We start from the raw sequence: 19,046 nt of genomic DNA, 5'->3' as shown, positions 1-19,046 counted from the left end.
TTTAAATTATTAGTCATTATTTTTCATAATTCTTAAATAATTTTTTTTTCTTATTGGAATCTTAACAATTTATTATTCAATTATTATATACCTGATATGTAAGAAAAAAAACAATTCCCATGGATATTTAATGAAAATATTTTTTTTGTTTTTTAATTAATTTTTTGATATACTCTTGACGTGATTTCATCACATTTTTTTTCCCTTCATTCACATACAAAATATTAAGACATTATATTTATTTTTTTTTAATTAAAATTTTCTTTTGTGATCATGATGACATTTCATTTAAAAAACAATTCTTATGATTTAAAAACATGCTTTTATTAAAAAAAAATAAAGAGATGCATTAATAAGAAAATGAAATTTAGATTATATAAATATATTTTTCCTACTTATTAAAAAAATTAGAATTTTAAATAAACCTTTATTTTAATTTTCACCTTCTTCTTTTATTAAAAAATCATGCTACTAATAAAAGATTATATCACTGTATTTTAAAATATGAAGAATGTTTTATGATGATATTGCTAGTTATTTTATGGATAATTATGTATTAGCCTAATATTCAGGATTTGTAAAATAATATACTCATTATTATTGAATGAAAAAAAAATCCAATTTCTTAATTTTTTATTGTGTGTGTGTATATATATATATATATATATATATATATATATATATATATTCTCCTCAAAGTTATATTATTATAGTCTTTTAATATAGTTATGGAGAAATGATGGATTCATGAGTTTTTAATTTTTTAATTGATGCTTGTTTTTAGGATCATTGTCGATACACGACGTCGGGCGACGGCTTCCGCTTTTTTGTTTATTTAACAAAAAAGGTTTTTTCTCAATTGGAGGAAATAAAGATTTTATTGGAGTCACCATCTAGTAATTTGAGGGAACTAGAAATCCCAAATTAGACACTGGTCCTAAAGATTCGGGTACGGGGTTAGTTATGATTAAGGGAAGGTAGACACCACCCTTAAAACATCATTTCAATAGAAAGGTTACCCTTACTTGTGTGTTTTTTATTTGATTCAAATGCTATTATATTTTGGGCTTATTTGCAATTTGTTTTTTAAATGGTTAATGTCGGTTCCTAAAAATAGGAGACACGTTAAAAATGACATCAGTCCCTAAAATTAGGAGATTTGTCTAAAATATTGACGTTTGTCCCTAAAAAGGAGAATTACGTCTGGGTTACCAAAAGAAATAATGGACATAATCCATATTTGGTATTTAATTTTTTTTTGACATCGGTCCTTTTCTAAAAAGAGATGTGTCGACAAACAATATTTATTTAAATGACATCAGTCCCTAAAAAATAGGAGACTTGTCTAAAATATTGACATTTGTCCCTAAAAAGGAGAATTACGTCTGGGTTACCAAAATAAATAATGGACATAATCCATATTTGGTATTTAATTTTTTTTTGACATCGGTCCTTTTCTAAAAAGAGACGTGTCGACAAACAATATTTATTTTAAAAAACAAAATTATTTTGATATTGTTGAGAAATAGGTATAACCATACTTGAGAATCGGGCTTTGGACCCACAAATAATGACATGATAAGATGGGTGTTGAACCCGCGTCGTTATTTCGTTTATATTTATGTTTTTGGTTTTTTTGTTGTTTTTTTAGCATGCGAGAAAATTTACAAGCATTTATATATACAAAAATATCAAAAATACCATCAGGAACCCCAAAAAATTACCTGAGTGCCACTGTATAGGCAAAATACTGAAATACCCTTGAATTTCCCCGAAATTTATGAAAATGCCACTGGCGGCGCGTGTGGCCCACGAGCGGTTACTGTTGGAGGCAGCGAACTTTTCTGGCGAGATTTCCGGCCAAAAAATGGTTGCTTTTGGTAGATCTGAGGATGAGGATTCTGATGGCGGTGGTCTCGTCGGCCGTTGATGGCTGACTAGGGAGAATCGACGATTTGAAGCTTCGGTGGCCGACGAAAATCACGACCTTTTTCCAGCTAGATGGGGGGGGGGCGAGAACGCGGCAAAAGGCCGGGGTTTTGCTTTGTAGGAGGTTAGAAACCTTTCTGTGGTGGTGTGGAGGCTTCACACGGCTGGAAATGGGAGATCGGAGAGGAGAGAGAGAATCTCCGGCGAGAAGAGAGAGAGGCTCTGAGATGTGCTATGGTGTAAACGCGGGCATGGTGCACCGGTGCAGCTCAAGGCTGTGAACCGTTGGATCGCCGTTGAACTGATCCTGCGGCTGTGATTGGCTGGATCTGCAAGTTGATCGGACGGTCCGGATGGGCTGAGGTGTGATCGGGTGTGTCGCGGTGTACTGAAAGCTTGATACACTGTGTGACGTGGCGCCACAGGATCTAAGAGAAAATTGTTTTAAGGGCTGAGATGGATTTAGGTTTTAATCTAGTGTGGTAAGCCCTATTGTATCCTATTAAATCAACGGTTCAGATCCAAACACTATTAGATCTAACGGTTAGGATATATTTGGTATTTTTCAAATTGCTTTTTTTTGAAAATCAATATCCTACTCGCATGAAGAAATAGTAAAAAAAACGTGAATAGTAAAGATTTCTTTTCTTTCTTTTTTTCTTTCTCTTCCTTCTTCTCTTCTTTTTTTTTTCTCTCTCTCCTCTGGCGAACTATCACTGGCTATTTATAGCCAATGACAGGATATGCTTTAAGAAAAATTGTATGCGCACAACTACTCCGCCTACAATTAGTGTAACTGCCCCGCCTAATAATATAACAAATTTGTATTATTAATTTTGTTTTATTATATAATAAATATTTATATAGGTAAAATTAAAAATTCAAATCAGTATTAGAAAAACCCCGTTTCAAACCGCTAAAAATCAATTTTAATGACCGAAAATAATAGTTTTGACCCAAAATAACCTGAAACTCATTTTTTACCCCAGTCGACATGGTTGGACCCGTATGGACTCGGTGGACTCGGTTTTGACCGAATATGACGGTTTTGACCCAAAACAGCTCGACACTTATTTTTTACCCTGGTTGACATGGTTTGACCCGTATTGACTCGGTGGACTTGGTTTTGACCGAAAATGACGGTTTTGACCCGAAATGGCCTGAAACTCATTTTTTACCCTGGTCGACATGGTTTGACCCGTATTGACTCGGTGGACTCGGTTTTGACCCAAAACGGCCTGAAACTCATTTTTTATCCTGGTCGACATGGTTTGACCTGTATTGACCTGGTGGAATCGGTTCTTATGGAAAGATGCGGTTGACTCGAGCAATTTTTTTTTTGAATTTTAAACTTTTTTTTTTGAATTTTTTTGATTTTTTATAAAGAATAGTAGAAATAAAATAACATTCAAGAAAATCTTGGTGAATCCAAAATTGGGTTACAACAATCATAATGAGTTTTTGCTTAAAAATAATGTTTTTCATTAAAAAAAACATGTTTTCATGAAATTAAAAAAGAAATGTGTGAATACAAAAATTATATATATATTTTTTATTAAAATTAACAATTATTTTTTTTGCTATAAATTGTTGTAGTTTTCCTAAATTTGTTTTCTGATTGATGTTTCCTTTTATTCAATGAACTATGTTGCTAATAATAAAACATTTTGTTACAGGATATGTCAAGCTTTAATAATGGATTACTCTAAAGAAAAGAAGCAAAAAATTGAAATTTGACTATGACATTGACATCTTGAGCATGCTTCCTTTAGTTATCTCAAAATATTATTTTCTAGTTTATTAAAAGATATTAGTGACTCTAATTTATTACTTGTAATTGGGATAAAAAACTTCTTATAGGGTATGTCAAGCTTTAATAGTGGATTTCTAAAGGAAAGAAGCAAATATTGAAATATGATTATGGCATTGACATTTTGGGCAAGCTTTCTTTAGTAATCTCAAAAAATTATTTCCTAGTTTATTAAAAGATGTTGATAATTCTAATTTTCAATGTGATGTTTGTGAACTAGCAAAAAGCTATTGAGCTTTATATTTATTAAGTTTGAATAAAAGCCTACATCCATTTATAATTATATATCCTGATACAGGGGGTTTAACTAAAATCTCTACTTTAAGTGTGTAAAGTCCTGGTAAATCGTAAATAAAAAATTAAGAAACATGATGAAAATTTGATATAAAAGACTTGATAAGGAAAAATATTAAATAAAATGTATGATACCTTGAAAGTTAACCTAATGATATTAACAACTTGAGCATTAAATTGTAAACCACAGGTCTAAACTCAATAAATTCAAACTTAATAGGGTAAGTATTAATTGAAAAATAATAAACTAGAGAGAAAATTGTTGGTGAATCGGAATGAACATTCCTGAATGATTAATTTAAATGTCAGGTGGATGAAGAAATAAATTGATATGTGAAATATTGAATAGCGATAAGTCGTGTGAATTTCCTGTTTAGGTAAGATAATTATTGGAAGGAGGGAATTTTGTAATCTTGAGTAATACTATTTATAAAATAAAAGAAAAATTTCAAATAATTATCGTATGATCCTTGTACGAGAAAGGTTGAATGTCGGTACAAACCCGCGCACAACCGTGCTTGGAAGGCGGAAAAGGTTAAGGACTCTAAGAAAAACTTTATGATAATTATAAATGGGAATCTACAAAAAATTATTTTAAGACCCGTGATGATTTAAGTAAATTATTTGGTATGCAAAAATTTAGATTTTTGACATAAAATTATTTACTATCTAGTTTTGCTGTATTTAGCATATTTTTCAATTTGATTGTTGGATTGAGTTGAAATTTCACGAGAGGTCTTTCTACATATGTTTTTATCTTGGGTTAGAATTTTATGATAATCAGAACTCATGAAGGTCCAAAAGAAAAAATAACAGTATTGGTTTAGTGCATAAAAAACATGAAGATAAATTATGGTGTCACCAAAGAATGCTTAAGCTTATTAACGAGGAACATATAGAAAAATCAAGGGAGATAAGACTTATGTGACTTGCTCCCTATTAATGCAACTGACCACTCTTAAAGAAATGAGTCAAAATTCTTTTGTCCTACCATTTGAACATTAGGGTATATGCTGTAAGGAAGAATCTTGAGAGGGAGCTAATGGTTAAATGAGTAGGAGGATTAAACATTGGGTTAAAGGAAGAGGGGGGATGATTTTTTTTAGGAAGAAATGGAAGAAGAAGAAGTGCTTAGGAACCCAAAAATCAACTCAAATTTCTTGTAAGGGTATGTACAAGGGAGAAATGAGCTAGACATCTAAGAATGGAGAGGGGAAAGTTACAGTTTGGGAGTGCAAGAGAAAGAGGAAAAAACCTGGAAGTTTATGAGAGGAAGAAGGAGAAGAAGAAGAAGAAAAAGAAGAAGAGGAAGAAGAAGAAGTTGTCTAGATATCCATAACACTAACTTAACCTTTTTCGTAAGATGACCTCCAATATTTTATTTATGTTCTTGTTAGAAATAGATGGAGGAAGTGGAAAACCCCATTGTTGTTAACTTTAGGGTTTGTATAAATGTTTGGTGATGAAAATCAAATTGAATAAATATGTTAAGTTAACAATGAAAGGTACAAACTAAGGAAATAAGGAAGAAAAATGAAGAAAAATCAAAGAGAAACTCATGACCTTAAGGTCGGCTAGTACTGAACTAGAGGGGATTTTTAGCTTGAAATTGTAATGTTAAGAACTTAAAGAGTTATGTAAAAGGGTAAGTTATGGTCTAAAATAAAGTGTTGGTTAAGTTGAAGAATTGTGTACTCCTTATATATGTGGAAATATAGTTTGGAGTAAGGTTAAGAAGAAACCTTGCTGTATGGACATGCTTAAGATTTGAAACTAGCTTGTAGGGTATGTTTATATGAATGAGGTGAAAAATATGAAATAATTAGAATGAGAAAACTTGGAAAATGGGTATGCTAGGGCCGACCATGAAGGTGATTTAAAGAAGGTTGAGATTTTAACTTATAACATTGTGTGTAAGGAAAATCATGTCAAGAGGATAATAGACAAAAAAACTAGATAGTTTTGTAGATGGAGAAGTTTTTTTTATAAGAGTTGTAGGTGGAGATGTTAGGGTTTCAATAGATCTGACCTTGCCTGATTTTGAGTTTTATAACTTCGGATATGATTCAAAAATCAAGTAAAGATCTACATCGATGTAAACCTGGATAAAATTCAGAATGCCATTGTGATTGTTTGATTTGAACCTTAAGAGTATATATTTTGGAATTAGTTTCTTCACAAAAGTTATAGGTGTGGATGTTACCTTTCAAATGAAAATAACCATGATTAAATCAGAGTTGTATAACTCGAAATATGAGCCAAAAACCAAGTAAGGGTCTAGCTGACACAAAACTAGGCATATTATAGATGTTGTCGTGGTGGTTTAAATTGAGCCCTAAAAACGTATAATTTGGAGTTTGTTTCTTTATAAAATTTGTAGGCCTGGATGTTAATTATATAACTCCTGATATGACTTGAAAATTGAAGGAAGGTCGAATTCAACTTTACCAGATAGATTTTATTAAATATAATAACAGATGAATTTGGGTACCTTAAGGAAAGAACCGAGTTTCCTTACCCTTGCATAAAGTTATAGAATGTGTCTTATCTTTCAAAAAAGTCAAGCCACATTTAAAATTGAGGCCTAGAACTTTGCTTATAAATGAAATATGAAATAATGCTCTTGGGTAATAAAATAGAGATAGAAGTGTAGTGAGAAAATTAGTTGAAGAAAAATGAATTCATAGTAATGAACTTAAGTGAATAAGATTTCAATGATATTATGAGAATTCATAATATGGTAAAGTTATGAAGTGATACTTATGATATCTCTTAATCCAAAATAGGTGAGGTGCCTGGAGCAGGTTTATCTACGATGGGAAGGACTCGTTCGGACAAAGAAACATGTAGGTGCATTGCACTTTATCTTTTCAATTCATGTAAACTTATTAATAAATTTAAGAATTCGTTGTTGTATTGTTATGATAAATACTAAAATAGATATGAGTACCTTATGTACATTAATATGAATCAATTAGTTATGATAATGTTTGAATGAACATGAGTACCTTGCGTATATTGGTATGAATCAATTAGTTATGATAATGCATGAATGAACATGAGTACCTTGTGTTCATAATTATGTATCAAATTGGTTATGATATTTTTGAATGAATATGAGTACTTTGCGTACATTGGTAAGCATCTCATAGCTTGTTGAACTAATTGTAGTTTTATCTTTGATTTTAGTGTAATTACAAGCATATCCATTATGTTGGAAGTATATATAGAATTGAAAATGAGAATTTAATTGATTGGTTTCCTAGTTTGGAAACTAATGGTGTCAACATCCTTGACGACCAAGATTTTAATTGATTAGTTTCCTGGTTTGGAAACTAATGGTGTTAACGTGCCTGACGATGGAGATTTCAATTGATTAGTTTCATGATTTGGAAACTAATGGCGTTGGTGTGTCCGATGATTGAGAATGTAAGAAAGTAGTCATCAGTTAGAGACTAGTAATATTAATTGTTTGATGATTGGAAATCGATTAAATTATGGCTTTTAGTGATAATAGTTTAACTTATAATCAATGAGTAATGAAATTAAATATATGAATGTGATGATTCATTAAATAAGTTGTTTATATTTTTGTGTAACATCAAGTGCATCTTAGCCTCAAATAGAGTAGTAGATGTTTGTCGCTCACTTTTGCGAAGTTCTCAATATGATATCTCAGATATATTAGGATTTCTATGTTATATTTAGAAGATTACTTTTAATTATGCAATCACATGTTATTGCACAAATTTAATATTTTGTCTACATTGTTAAAACTTTATCCTTTAACACTATCTCTACTTTAAAACTTTAGATGTTTGGAAAGTTTTCATCATATGTCTTTATAAAATTTGATCATATCAATTGTCTTAATTATTCTCTATTATGGATGTTTAATAGTTGATGGAAGTCAATGAGACTTGAGATAATAGAATGACACTGATGTGTTGGCCCTAAAGACATGTTGTTTTGATTGTCGATAACTTGGTACCACTCTGGTTAAGGGGAGACTTTGTCAAAATTTCAGCAGAAATATAAAAAATTCACTAAAAATTCCCAATGTATTGTGAAAAAGGATGTATAAAATTGGGTTCGTTACTAGGTGGATCACATTGGTTTATTACTCTCAGTGATGTTTGTATTAAGATGACTTAGACATGCTTAATGAAATTTTAAAAGTGATGTAAATTTGTTATTTGAAAAGCTTCATAAAATGGTTGAATTTCAGTACAAGAAAATGGTCCAATTTCTTTATAGTGATAATAGGAGAGAATTTTATAGTTTAAAACTTCAATAATTTTAGATGTGCATAGAACTATTCATTAAACTATTTGTTGAGCGCAAAAATGATTCTTATTGGAGGTTGTTCATGCATCATTAATAAAAGTTCATATGTTATAATCTTATTAAGGAGAATCACTTGTATATACATAATATTTAATCAATCGTGTATCATTAAGTTCCATTGCCTTCCAAACACCATTCCCAGTTCTCACCAATGTTGTTGTGTTCCAACAATCCTAAATTCACCAACTTGTGTGTCGTGTTTATACATCATCATAAGTACCAATGCAATAAGCTGACTCTTCAAGCATTGCAATGTGTTTTACTTAGGTATGCTAATCATCAAAAGGGGTAATGATGTTATCATTCTCTAACTCGATAAATCTTTATCATAATGGATGTTGTTTCTTTTTTTTATAAAGAAATCACATTTTTTCTCTATATATGAAGTTAAGGGAGTATTAGAAGGAAAATTCATAAGATTATGATTTTTTAAAAATATATTTGGAATCTAGTAAATATGATTTACGAATTAGGCTAGACAGTGAATGAAAAAGTGAATTGAATTTGAGTGGTATAATTTTGGATTGAAATGACTATAAACACTTGTAAGTTGGAGATATGACTTTTATAGATGCTTCCTTAACAAATACTTCACTCGAGTTAGAATATCTTATAACTAATATACCAATCCAATTAATTATTGAGGATATTTTTGACTTGGTATCTGATTCAATAAAAACAATTATCACATTGCCACACCAGAAGTATTTCTAAACCCATATATGAACCTAAACTTTTTAATAAAGTCAACTATCACATTAGTCATTATATGTCTAACCATAATTTTTTAAAATTTATAAATTAATTATCTATCGTATCTATTCCTAATAGTGTACATGAAGTCTTAATTAACTCAAGATGAAAATTAACTATAAATTAAAAGATGAAATTCTTGTGAAAAAAATAGAACATGGGGAACTCTTTAATCTTCCATAAAGAAAGAATTCAATTGGATTCTAATGTATTTACATAATACAATACAAGATTGATGAAAAAAAATGAATGTTTTAAAGCAAGACTAGTGGTGAAAATTTACACTCAAACCTATAAGATATATTACATAAGGACATTTTACACGTATAATCAAAACCAATACAATTCAAGTCTTATTATCTTTAATTGCAAACCTAGATTGACCATTACAATAATTCAATGTAAAGAATGCCTTTTTACGTGCCTTTTTACTTGAAAGGTATAATCAAAAGGTGTGTAGGTTGAAGAAATTATTGTATGAATTGAAACAATTTTTGAGAGCATATTTTGGAAAGTTCACAAAATCTATGTTAGTGTTTAGATATCACCAAAATCATTCTGATCACACAATATTATTGAAGAAATGAAAAAGTAAAATTATTATACTTATTGTATATGTAGATAATATGGTCGTTGTGAGAAATGATTTTGAAAAAAAAAGAGCATTGTTAACCCTCTTTTGTTGATTATTTTTTATTTCTTTCAGGTTGGTAACCTGAATCTTTTTTGTTGAAAACATAAATTTTAGCCAGAAAGTATGGTTTTTAGAATATTAGAGCCTTGTGTGAATTTAACTAAGGAAGTGTTTAACTTGTCTACCTTTTCTTTCAATGATTTATTTCCACTCTCAAGTTTATTAATCTTATCACTATTCTCAATGACAATGCAAGCTTTCTTTTCCAAGGTTTTTTTTTAACAAGTAAGCATACATAACTCTTTTTTAATTTACTGTATTTTAATCTAATTTTTCAAATTCATTAAATAAAGATCCAAATGCATTATAAAACTCATCATAAGTAAGGTCAGATTCATTATCTAAATATTGTACTTCATTCTCACTTTTAATTTCCATAAATCCCATGTTTACAACGTGCTCTTCTTCATCACTTGAACTGGAATCCAAATCATCACTCCATGTGGCTTTCATTGCTCTTTTGTGATAATAATTTTTCTTTTTATTTTAAAAAACTGGATAATTTACCTTATGTGTCCTGTTTTTTCCAAATCATCACTTGTAACATCAAAGGACATCCTTGCTCGATTCTTCCTTGTTTCTATCTTTCTTGAAGTTTGAGAATCTTTTATTCCCTTGCTTCTTCCTTAGAAAATTTCAAAATTACTTTGTAATTAGAGCAATGTTCTCTCCAATGTCTTCATCATCATTTTCAACATGATGAATAATATTGAATGTCAAATTCTTCTTTGTTTTTCCATTGTAATTTCATGTGTCATCAAAGAACTGATGAACTCTTCTAATGAAAGTTTGGTGAGATTCTTGGTTTCTTGAATAGCCATCACCTTTGTTTCATAAGTTTTTGGTAGGGACTTAAGAATTTTTCTCACAATTCAGCATTGATATAAATCCTACCAAGAGCATCCAAACTATTAGTTATTATAGTCATCCTAGTAAATATAATAGTTATGGATTCACTAAGAATCATTTTGAATAATTTATATTGATGAACTAACACATCGATTTTAGATTATTTAACTTGGCTAGTTTTATCGTGAGATACATTAAAGGCATGCCATGTGTATCTAGTGTTTTTACAAGATGTGATTATAATAAATTCACTTATACTTAATACACAATAGAGAGTATTCATAGCTTTAGCATTTATAGAAAGTAATTTTTTATCACCATATTCAGTCCTAGACTTTAGAATCTCAATACCATCATCAATTTTAATTGGTCTATAAGGACCATTCTCTATGGATAACCATAAATCATAATTAATAAATGGAAGATATATAATCATCCTACCTTTTCAATAAGCATAATCATTCACTCAAAGTCTTAACAAACTTTAAAAATGAGAAATAAGCTTTGATACCAATTGTTGTTCTAGGAATTAAGTTTATCACTAATATTGATAAATGATGCAAATTAATTCAAATAAATATAACAACCAACAATATAATTAAAGTGCTTAAAATAAATAGGTAAGTGAGACAATTTGCAAACTCAATTTTTAACATGGTTCGACAAGCCTACATCCACACCTCAAGTACGAAATCGTACTTGAGTATTGTATTATTTTACTTGTCCAAGTTGTAGAGTACAATATCCACTTGATGAATTCACACCAATATTTTTACACCACATGAAGATATGCCCTCTTCAAGATTTTCTCTTGGTGAATATACCTTACCAATGCCAAAAGTTTGTACTTAACTTTCAAAGGTTTACAAGAGTGATTTTGTTATCATAAATAACTCTCTTAATAGAGTGGATAATAAAATTTAAAATTTTAATATCTTTAAGTGTAGTGAGAATGAGATTAAATACCTTTATGTAAGAACATGAAGGTTTATTAGGACCAATTACAGTATAATCAATGATTGATCATTTAGATGTTGTTTTGCTCTTAAAGTACCTTGTATATGATATAGGTTGAATTCTCTTTTTCTAATATCTTTTTTTGTAACCATTATAGCCCCACTGACGATTGAAACAGCTAACTGGTTCAAATTGATCAAGCTAATCGGTCGTCTGGTTCCTTTAGAATTCTTAGGTGTCCATCAAGGATGAACAAATGATCGACCGATTCATTTGGTCAAGCTAAACAATCAACCACTTTATTTAGAATCCTATGTTTATATCAATTTTAACATAAGTGAATTCTTAGAACTGTCTATTAGGTTTTTAATCAATTCCTTTTTTATATGCATAGTAAAGTATGTACATTCATTTTAATTGTGCTACAATATTAGATAAACAAATTTACATAAAACACTAAAATCAACACTTAATTTTAAGTCTTCAATATGCTTCCTTCTTGGACTTCTTCTTGATTTCTTCATGAAATTCTTCATGCTTGTTGATATGATATTTGTAAAAACTTACTTAAAATTTATTCTTTACCAAACATATTATTAGTCCAATTTTCATATTATTGTTATCATTCATATATATAAATATAAATGTGTGACCTAAAGGTCAATACCAATAATGATCACCGATTACTTATATGAAACCTATATAGAATATTGATGACAATATGTATTAATTATTAATGTGACCTAAACAAATTATTGGTACTTGGTTAATTTTGTTGATATAATATTTGTATAAACCTGTTTAAAATTTATTCTCTACCAAGCATATTATTAGTTCAATTTTTATATTATTGTTATCACACACACACACACACACATAAATGTGTGACCTAAAGGTCAACACCAAGAATGATCACTTATTATTTATATGAAACCTATTTAGAATATTGATAATAACATGTGTTAATTATTAATGTGAACTAAACAAATCATTAGCACCAAGTTAATTAGATTCAAAATTATTCAATCTATTTTAATAATACCCTTTAATGATTATCAATTTTGGTTTTTTAAAAAACTCAATTTCCTTCAAATTTACCTAAATTTTTAACTTACCAATAAAGTTTACAAAAAAAAGACAGGTTTGCTTATTTGAAGTGGCGATTATTCAAAACATTAAACCAGGATATGGATATTGACAAAGTGAGTGTTGGGGTGACCGAGTTTGTAATGATGAGAGCTTGATTTGTGACAAAAGAAGGGGAAAGGGTGTTGTTTTCTACATAAAAAAAAAGAAAGAAGAAGAAAAAGAAATGAAAGAGAGGTAGAGGGGATCTGATAGATTAAATCTTAAATATTACCAATAAATTCATTAATGGATATTAGTGATGGTTATATTTTATAGGTAGAGAGGACACCTGCTTTTTTTTTTTTTTTTATTTCTTGATTTTCATCTGTAATTTTATTGATATTCACCAACAAAAACAATAACGTTATATTCTGCTAATAAAAGTCACAGTAATTTATTGAAGAGTTTTTAATAATATTTTTATTTATATTTGATAATTTCATGGTAGTGTTCTATATTAATTTTACTCTACTGAATTCTCAGGTGTTCCTCACATTTTCTACTCACTTACATGGTCATATGATACATGGACTTGCTCAAATCCTGATATCTTCTACTGCATGGCTCGCAATAATATACTATTAATCATTTATTGACCAGTAATAACATCGAAGACATTTTCGCAGACAATTTTCAGATGACGATCCTATATAAAGGGTAGAATTAGCAACCTTTCATTTGTATAGCAAAAAGAAAGTAAAAAAAATATGAAGATTATTTCTTCTCTGTTGCTTCTGTTCTCCCTTTTGTCCTCTCTGCAGATCAGTCCACTATTAGCAGTGAAAAAGGCAAGTATCATTCTTGACCTTCGATCATCATGTCCTTTGCTTCCTCAGTTGCTTAATTTTATACTCATGCAATGCTCTTGCTTGCCATGATCAAAATAAATTAAGCCCAAGTTCTGAGTATATGCCAAGGTCTTGACAGGTACAAGAGGGCGCTAGAGAGCATGGAATTAAGCACCGTAGTGTTAAAACTTACTCTCAACTACTATGCATGTTTTCTGTTATTTTTCCAATGATAATATATATATCATTTCCATGGTTCAGTCTTATGTGGTGTATCTCGGGAGAAATTCACACACTTCTAAACCTTCAACCTTGGGGAATGATAGAATGACCGAGTCCTACTATGATCTATTGGGTTCTTGTTTGAAAAGGTAATGACAACGATTTTCATAAATATTCCATCTCCATTGTTGTACTGATAAATTGTGAATTAACAGCAAGGAGAAAGCTAAAGAAGCAATATTTTATTCGTACACAAGTCATATCAATGGCTTTGCTGCAACCCTCGAAGATGATGAAGTGGATCAGTTATCGAGTACGAAAACATGGCAAGCTGATGATATTGTCATTCCTTCTGCTTCATTTCAGAGTCTAATATATACTCGGATCTTTGATTGTTGACTGTTCTTTCCTATCGTTGTAGACCGTCCGGAAGTTGTATCAGTTTTTCCAAATGAAGTAAATCAGTTGCATACCACTCGGTCATGGGAGTTTCTTGGACTAGAGAGAAATGGACAAATCCCTGCTGATTCAATCTGGTTAAAGGCAAGATTTGGTGAAGACGTAATTATTGGAAATCTTGACACTGGTAATCTTACTTGTGTTTGACTTGGAAAACTGTATTTTATTAGTTTCATAATGACTACTTCTTTGTTTCATCTTTGGACAAGCGAGCTTCAGCTTTGAATGGTCCATAAAGACTGCCCTTTATGTATTTTATTAGCTCTAGAACGTTAATATTTAAATCCTCCTTGCGGCTGCCCTTAATGTATTATCAATGATGACACATCTTCAGAATGTTTCATTAAGCTATCCACTGGTCGGCAACCGTAACATTTTAATTTTCTCTCTTGATTAATTCGTGGTTGATTGATAGGCGTCTGGCCGGAATCAGAGAGCTTCGACGATAAAGGAATGGGACCAATTCCAACAAGGTGGAAAGGATATTGTGAAACAAATGATGGGGTTAAATGCAATAGGTTTCTTCCTTCGCCTGCTCTCTAACATTACTAAGAACAGTGAAAAATGCTTCTTGATACAAGTTCTAAACAAAGAAATCAATTTCATTACTTACAGGAAGTTGATCGGAGCAAGGTACTTCAACAAGGGTTATGAAGCAGCTCTAGGCCGTCCACTTGATTCATCCAATAACACCGCAAGAGATACTAATGGTCATGGTACCCATACTCTATCTACAGCTGGTGGTCGCTTTGTTTCAGGTGCCAATTTCCTAGGATCAGCCTACGGGACAGCCAAAGGAGGATCACCTAATGCACGAGTTGCTTCATACAAGGTGTGCTGGACGGGTTGCTATGATGCTGATATATTGGCTGCCTTCGACGCTGCTATTCAAGACGGGGTTGACATTTTGTCCATTTCACTTGGAAGGGCACTTGCTATCCCTTACTTCAGATATGGTATTGCAATTGGATCTTTTCAGGCTGTTATGAACGGAATTCTTGTAGTTTGCTCGGCTGGGAACTCCGGATTCCTTGGCTTCGGAACAACTTCAAATGTAGCTCCGTGGGTTCTCACCGTTGCGGCTAGCACAATTGATCGGGAGTTTCCATCGAATGTTGTCCTTGGAAATAACAAGGAATTCAAGGTTAGTATAGTGGATGATCCAGTCAATTAACTCTTATGTTTGGCATATGAGCAACAAGAAAGCTGTCCCATTTACACTCTACGACAACCGACATAGTTCAACTGTATTATTATGTCTTGATTCTTGGAATTTTTTTTATAAACAGGGCACGAGCTTTAACACCAATAACATGTCAGATACGAAGTATTACCCTATAGTTTATTCTGTGGATGCTAAAGCTGCAAATGCCTCTGCTCAACTTGCGTAAGCTACCGATTCATGTTGGCTTATTGGTTATTCAATTGAGCGTATATATGTATCCTTATGCATTTGTGATTGACAGACAAACATGCTATCCTGAATCCCTTGACCCAAAAAAGGTAAGAGGAAAGATTGTGTACTGTCCTGGTGGTATGATACCTAATGTCGAGAAGAGCTTGGTGGTTGCTCAGGCTGGTGGTGTTGGGATGATCCTCGCTGATCAATTTGCAGACCGTTCAAGCACGTCTCAAGGTTTCTTTGTTCCTACTTCACTTGTCTCAGCAATTGATGGTCATTCCATTTTATCTTACATCTACAGCACAAAGTAATCAAGCTCTCTGTACTAATTGATTGGTTTCGATCTTTCAAATCTTGTAGCAAGTCAGTATTCTATATAACCAATATGTTTTTATCTTTTCAGGTCACCGGTAGCCTATATAAGTGGCTCTACTGAAATTGGAAAAGTGGTTGCGCCAGTCATGGCTTCGTTTTCATCAACTGGACCAAATAACATTACACCAGAGATCCTCAAGGTATGCTACAGGATTCTTTTCTAGTTATTTTGATTTAAGAAAAACAAAGACGAGTTATTGGTGGACTTGCAGACAATAAATGCCTCTGTTGTGTTCATAACATCAAAATTTTGTTAAAAATTCCAGCCAGACATCACTGCACCTGGAGTCTATATTTTAGCTGCCTATACAAAAGCACCAAGGCGTTTATCTCGGCTTATAGACCGGCGCCCTCTTTCCTTCAACATTATATCTGGGACTTCAATGTCATGCCCCCATGTTTCTGGCATTGCTGGTCTTCTCAAAACCATGCACCCTGATTGGAGTCCCGCCGCAATTAAGTCAGCAATCATGACCACCGGTAGTTCAGCTTCTATTTGTCGGCTCTCCACTATGTTTCTCTATTATGATTTTATTTAACAACAAATTCAACATACTAACAAAACTTTTGATGTTTATGATGTTCCAGCCAGAACAAGTAGCACTGCTAGACAGCCAATAGCCGACGCTTCTGCTGCGGAGGCAACCCCCTTCAACTATGGTTCAGGACATCTGCGGCCAAACCGCGCGATGGATCCTGGGTTGGTCTATGACTTAACCACCACGGATTACTTGAATTTTCTGTGCTCCATCGGCTATAATGCAACCCAGATGTCAATATTCATCGAAGAGCCATATGCTTGCCCACCGAAGAATATCAGTTTGTTGAACTTCAACTATCCTTCAATTACTGTCCCTAATCTCTCAGGAAATGTCACGTTGACTAGAACCTTAAAGAACGTGGGAACTCCAGGATTATACACAGTTCGTGTCAAGAAGCCTGATGGAATATTAGTTAAGGTAGAGCCAGAGAGTTTGAAATTCAGCAAGCTAAATGAAGAGAAAACTTTCAAGGTCATGCTGAAGGCTAAAGACAATTGGTTTGACAGTTCTTACATGTTTGGAGGGCTCACATGGTCAGATGGTGTGCACGATGTTAGGAGTCCTATTGTGGTCGGTGTCAACCCAACTTTGAATTAAATGAATTTGTTCTAGCTAGTCTAAGTTTGAATTATGTTAAAAAAATTATGTATTGTCAACGAAATAAATAAGCTTTCAAATAATTCATTTTCATTTTTTTTAAGTATTAAATTTACATTTTTAGTATTCATGTTTTAATTTAAACATTACAAGAGTAGATTGCAATTTCGCTGGATTGGATAATTTTTTTAACAAAAAGAAAATAAATATATAGGATTTTCAAACTTTTTTTTACATAAAAAATCATAATTATAATTAAATCCAAAAATTTAAATATGCATTCAATTAAATAAATCAAGAATTATTTGTGTCAATAAATACAAAAATAATTAATAATAATTAAAAACTAAAATAGAAAAACCAAGAAATAAATATAGATTAAAATATTAATATCTCACAACAGTAGTCATGTACCCGGTTGTGTTTAATAATTTTATTTATTAGAATTTTTTTATTTAATCAAACAATAATAGAAATAAATACATACACAAAAGCGATTGAATAAAATAATTAATAAAAAAATATACAAGGTTACATGTTGCACATATTAAAATAAAAAATGTAATCATTATATGTGGAGCCCAAGTAAAATCTTAATGATAATTAATCAAAAATTAAATTGAAAAGTTGAGAGAATGATGTGAATGTAGAGGAAGTTATTTTAATAACTTTAGTTTTTGAAACCAATATTTTATTTAATAAAAAAATAATAAAAAAAAGACATGTAAAGAAAAGCATGCCTCCTCATATAAAAAAAAATTGAAATCTTATTTGTAAACTAAGTAAAAATTAAATTATATTCTATTAAAAAACATTATAAATTTTTTGTTAAAATTAAAAACAAAAACCAATAAAAACTCAAAATTAAAGAATAAAATTAGAAGTTGAAAGAAATAGAAGGACTAAACAAATAATAGACAAAAAAAAGCCCAAGCACGCAGGCTTAGCCCGGGTAGCTTAATGTGCATGGGCTTAAAAAACCCAGGTGTATAGGCCTTTCAATCTAAATCTAGGTGCCTTTGCTGACTTTTATTTCTTTTAAAAATCATGGTGACCTATCATACGTCTTTGTTGTTTTTCTTAAAAAAAAATAAAAAAGAAAGCATTGAGCTTATTTTTAAGAGATTGGATGATCGCCAGAAATTCGAGCTATGAGGTTTTTGCTAAAACAAAAACTAATTTTTAATTTTTTTAACCCAAAACACTTAGAAAACATACTCTTCACTTTAACAAATATATTCATGGCTTCAAATAACCAAACAATTAGCCTTAAAACATAAAATCAACTCGAAATTGATAAAAAAAGAAACTCATTGATATTAAAATTGACCTTTTTCATGGTTTAAATTGAAGTCAATTGAGACTTTTTTTCTCTACCATTGGAATCTGATGACTTTCCCTTTTCTCTCTCAAATCAAGAATAAAAAAACAAGAAAGATAAAGTTTGGATCGAAATTGATGTTTCGAAAAACAAAGGGACCAAAAAAATAAATCAGAAAGTATAAGGATCAAATAGAATTTTTTTGCAAACTTTAAGGTTAACACTTATTTTACTTGTCTTTTCCATCATGGTCCTTCATCCATCAATCTTGCCCTTGGTAAACAAATCAAAGCCAATTGACAATCAATTTGGCCACAAAAGAGCTTAATCAATGAAAAAAAAAAACAATCACGATGGCAACCAATCGTAAATTGTGTTTTTACCCACGTATTTTAATATTCGTTAAGAACCAGATTTAATATGTTTAATTTAGTAGTATAAAAAATCACAGTAATCATAACAGATACCAAACAGACAACTTTAGCAGAAAGACAACTTCATATCCGATAAGTGGCAGAAGTCCAAAGAACAAGAGTTCATTTGAAAAAGATCCTGCATAGCCAAATATATCACCACATA

At 31.1% G+C, this 19,046-nt stretch overlaps 1 protein-coding gene across 2 annotated transcripts; it reads left to right on the top strand.

Annotated features, from left to right (window-relative positions):
* Nucleotides 1-13,396: 13,396 nt before the first annotated feature.
* On the top strand, nucleotides 13,397-17,229 carry LOC133703303 (subtilisin-like protease SBT5.3). Of its 2 annotated transcripts, none has more exons than XM_062127768.1 (11): nucleotides 13,397-13,549; nucleotides 13,811-13,920; nucleotides 13,987-14,084; nucleotides 14,193-14,357; nucleotides 14,646-14,748; nucleotides 14,846-15,374; nucleotides 15,520-15,617; nucleotides 15,697-15,939; nucleotides 16,036-16,147; nucleotides 16,274-16,487; nucleotides 16,596-17,229. In XM_062127768.1, the coding sequence occupies exons 1-11, from the start codon at nucleotides 13,469-13,471 to the stop codon at nucleotides 17,144-17,146; spliced, it is 2,304 nt and encodes a 767-aa protein (XP_061983752.1). In that variant the 5' UTR covers nucleotides 13,397-13,468; the 3' UTR covers nucleotides 17,147-17,229. The 2 variants fall into 2 exon arrangements, with proteins under 2 accessions (XP_061983752.1, XP_061983753.1); XM_062127769.1 differs by lacking the exon at nucleotides 13,397-13,549 and adding an exon at nucleotides 13,640-13,688.
* The last annotated feature ends 1,817 nt before the right edge of the window (nucleotides 17,230-19,046 follow it).

Source organism: Populus nigra, chromosome 9, assembly GCF_951802175.1.
Source record: "Populus nigra chromosome 9, ddPopNigr1.1, whole genome shotgun sequence".
Classification (NCBI taxonomy): Eukaryota; Viridiplantae; Streptophyta; class Magnoliopsida; order Malpighiales; family Salicaceae; genus Populus; species Populus nigra.
This window is presented reverse-complemented; position numbering and strand designations above follow the sequence as displayed.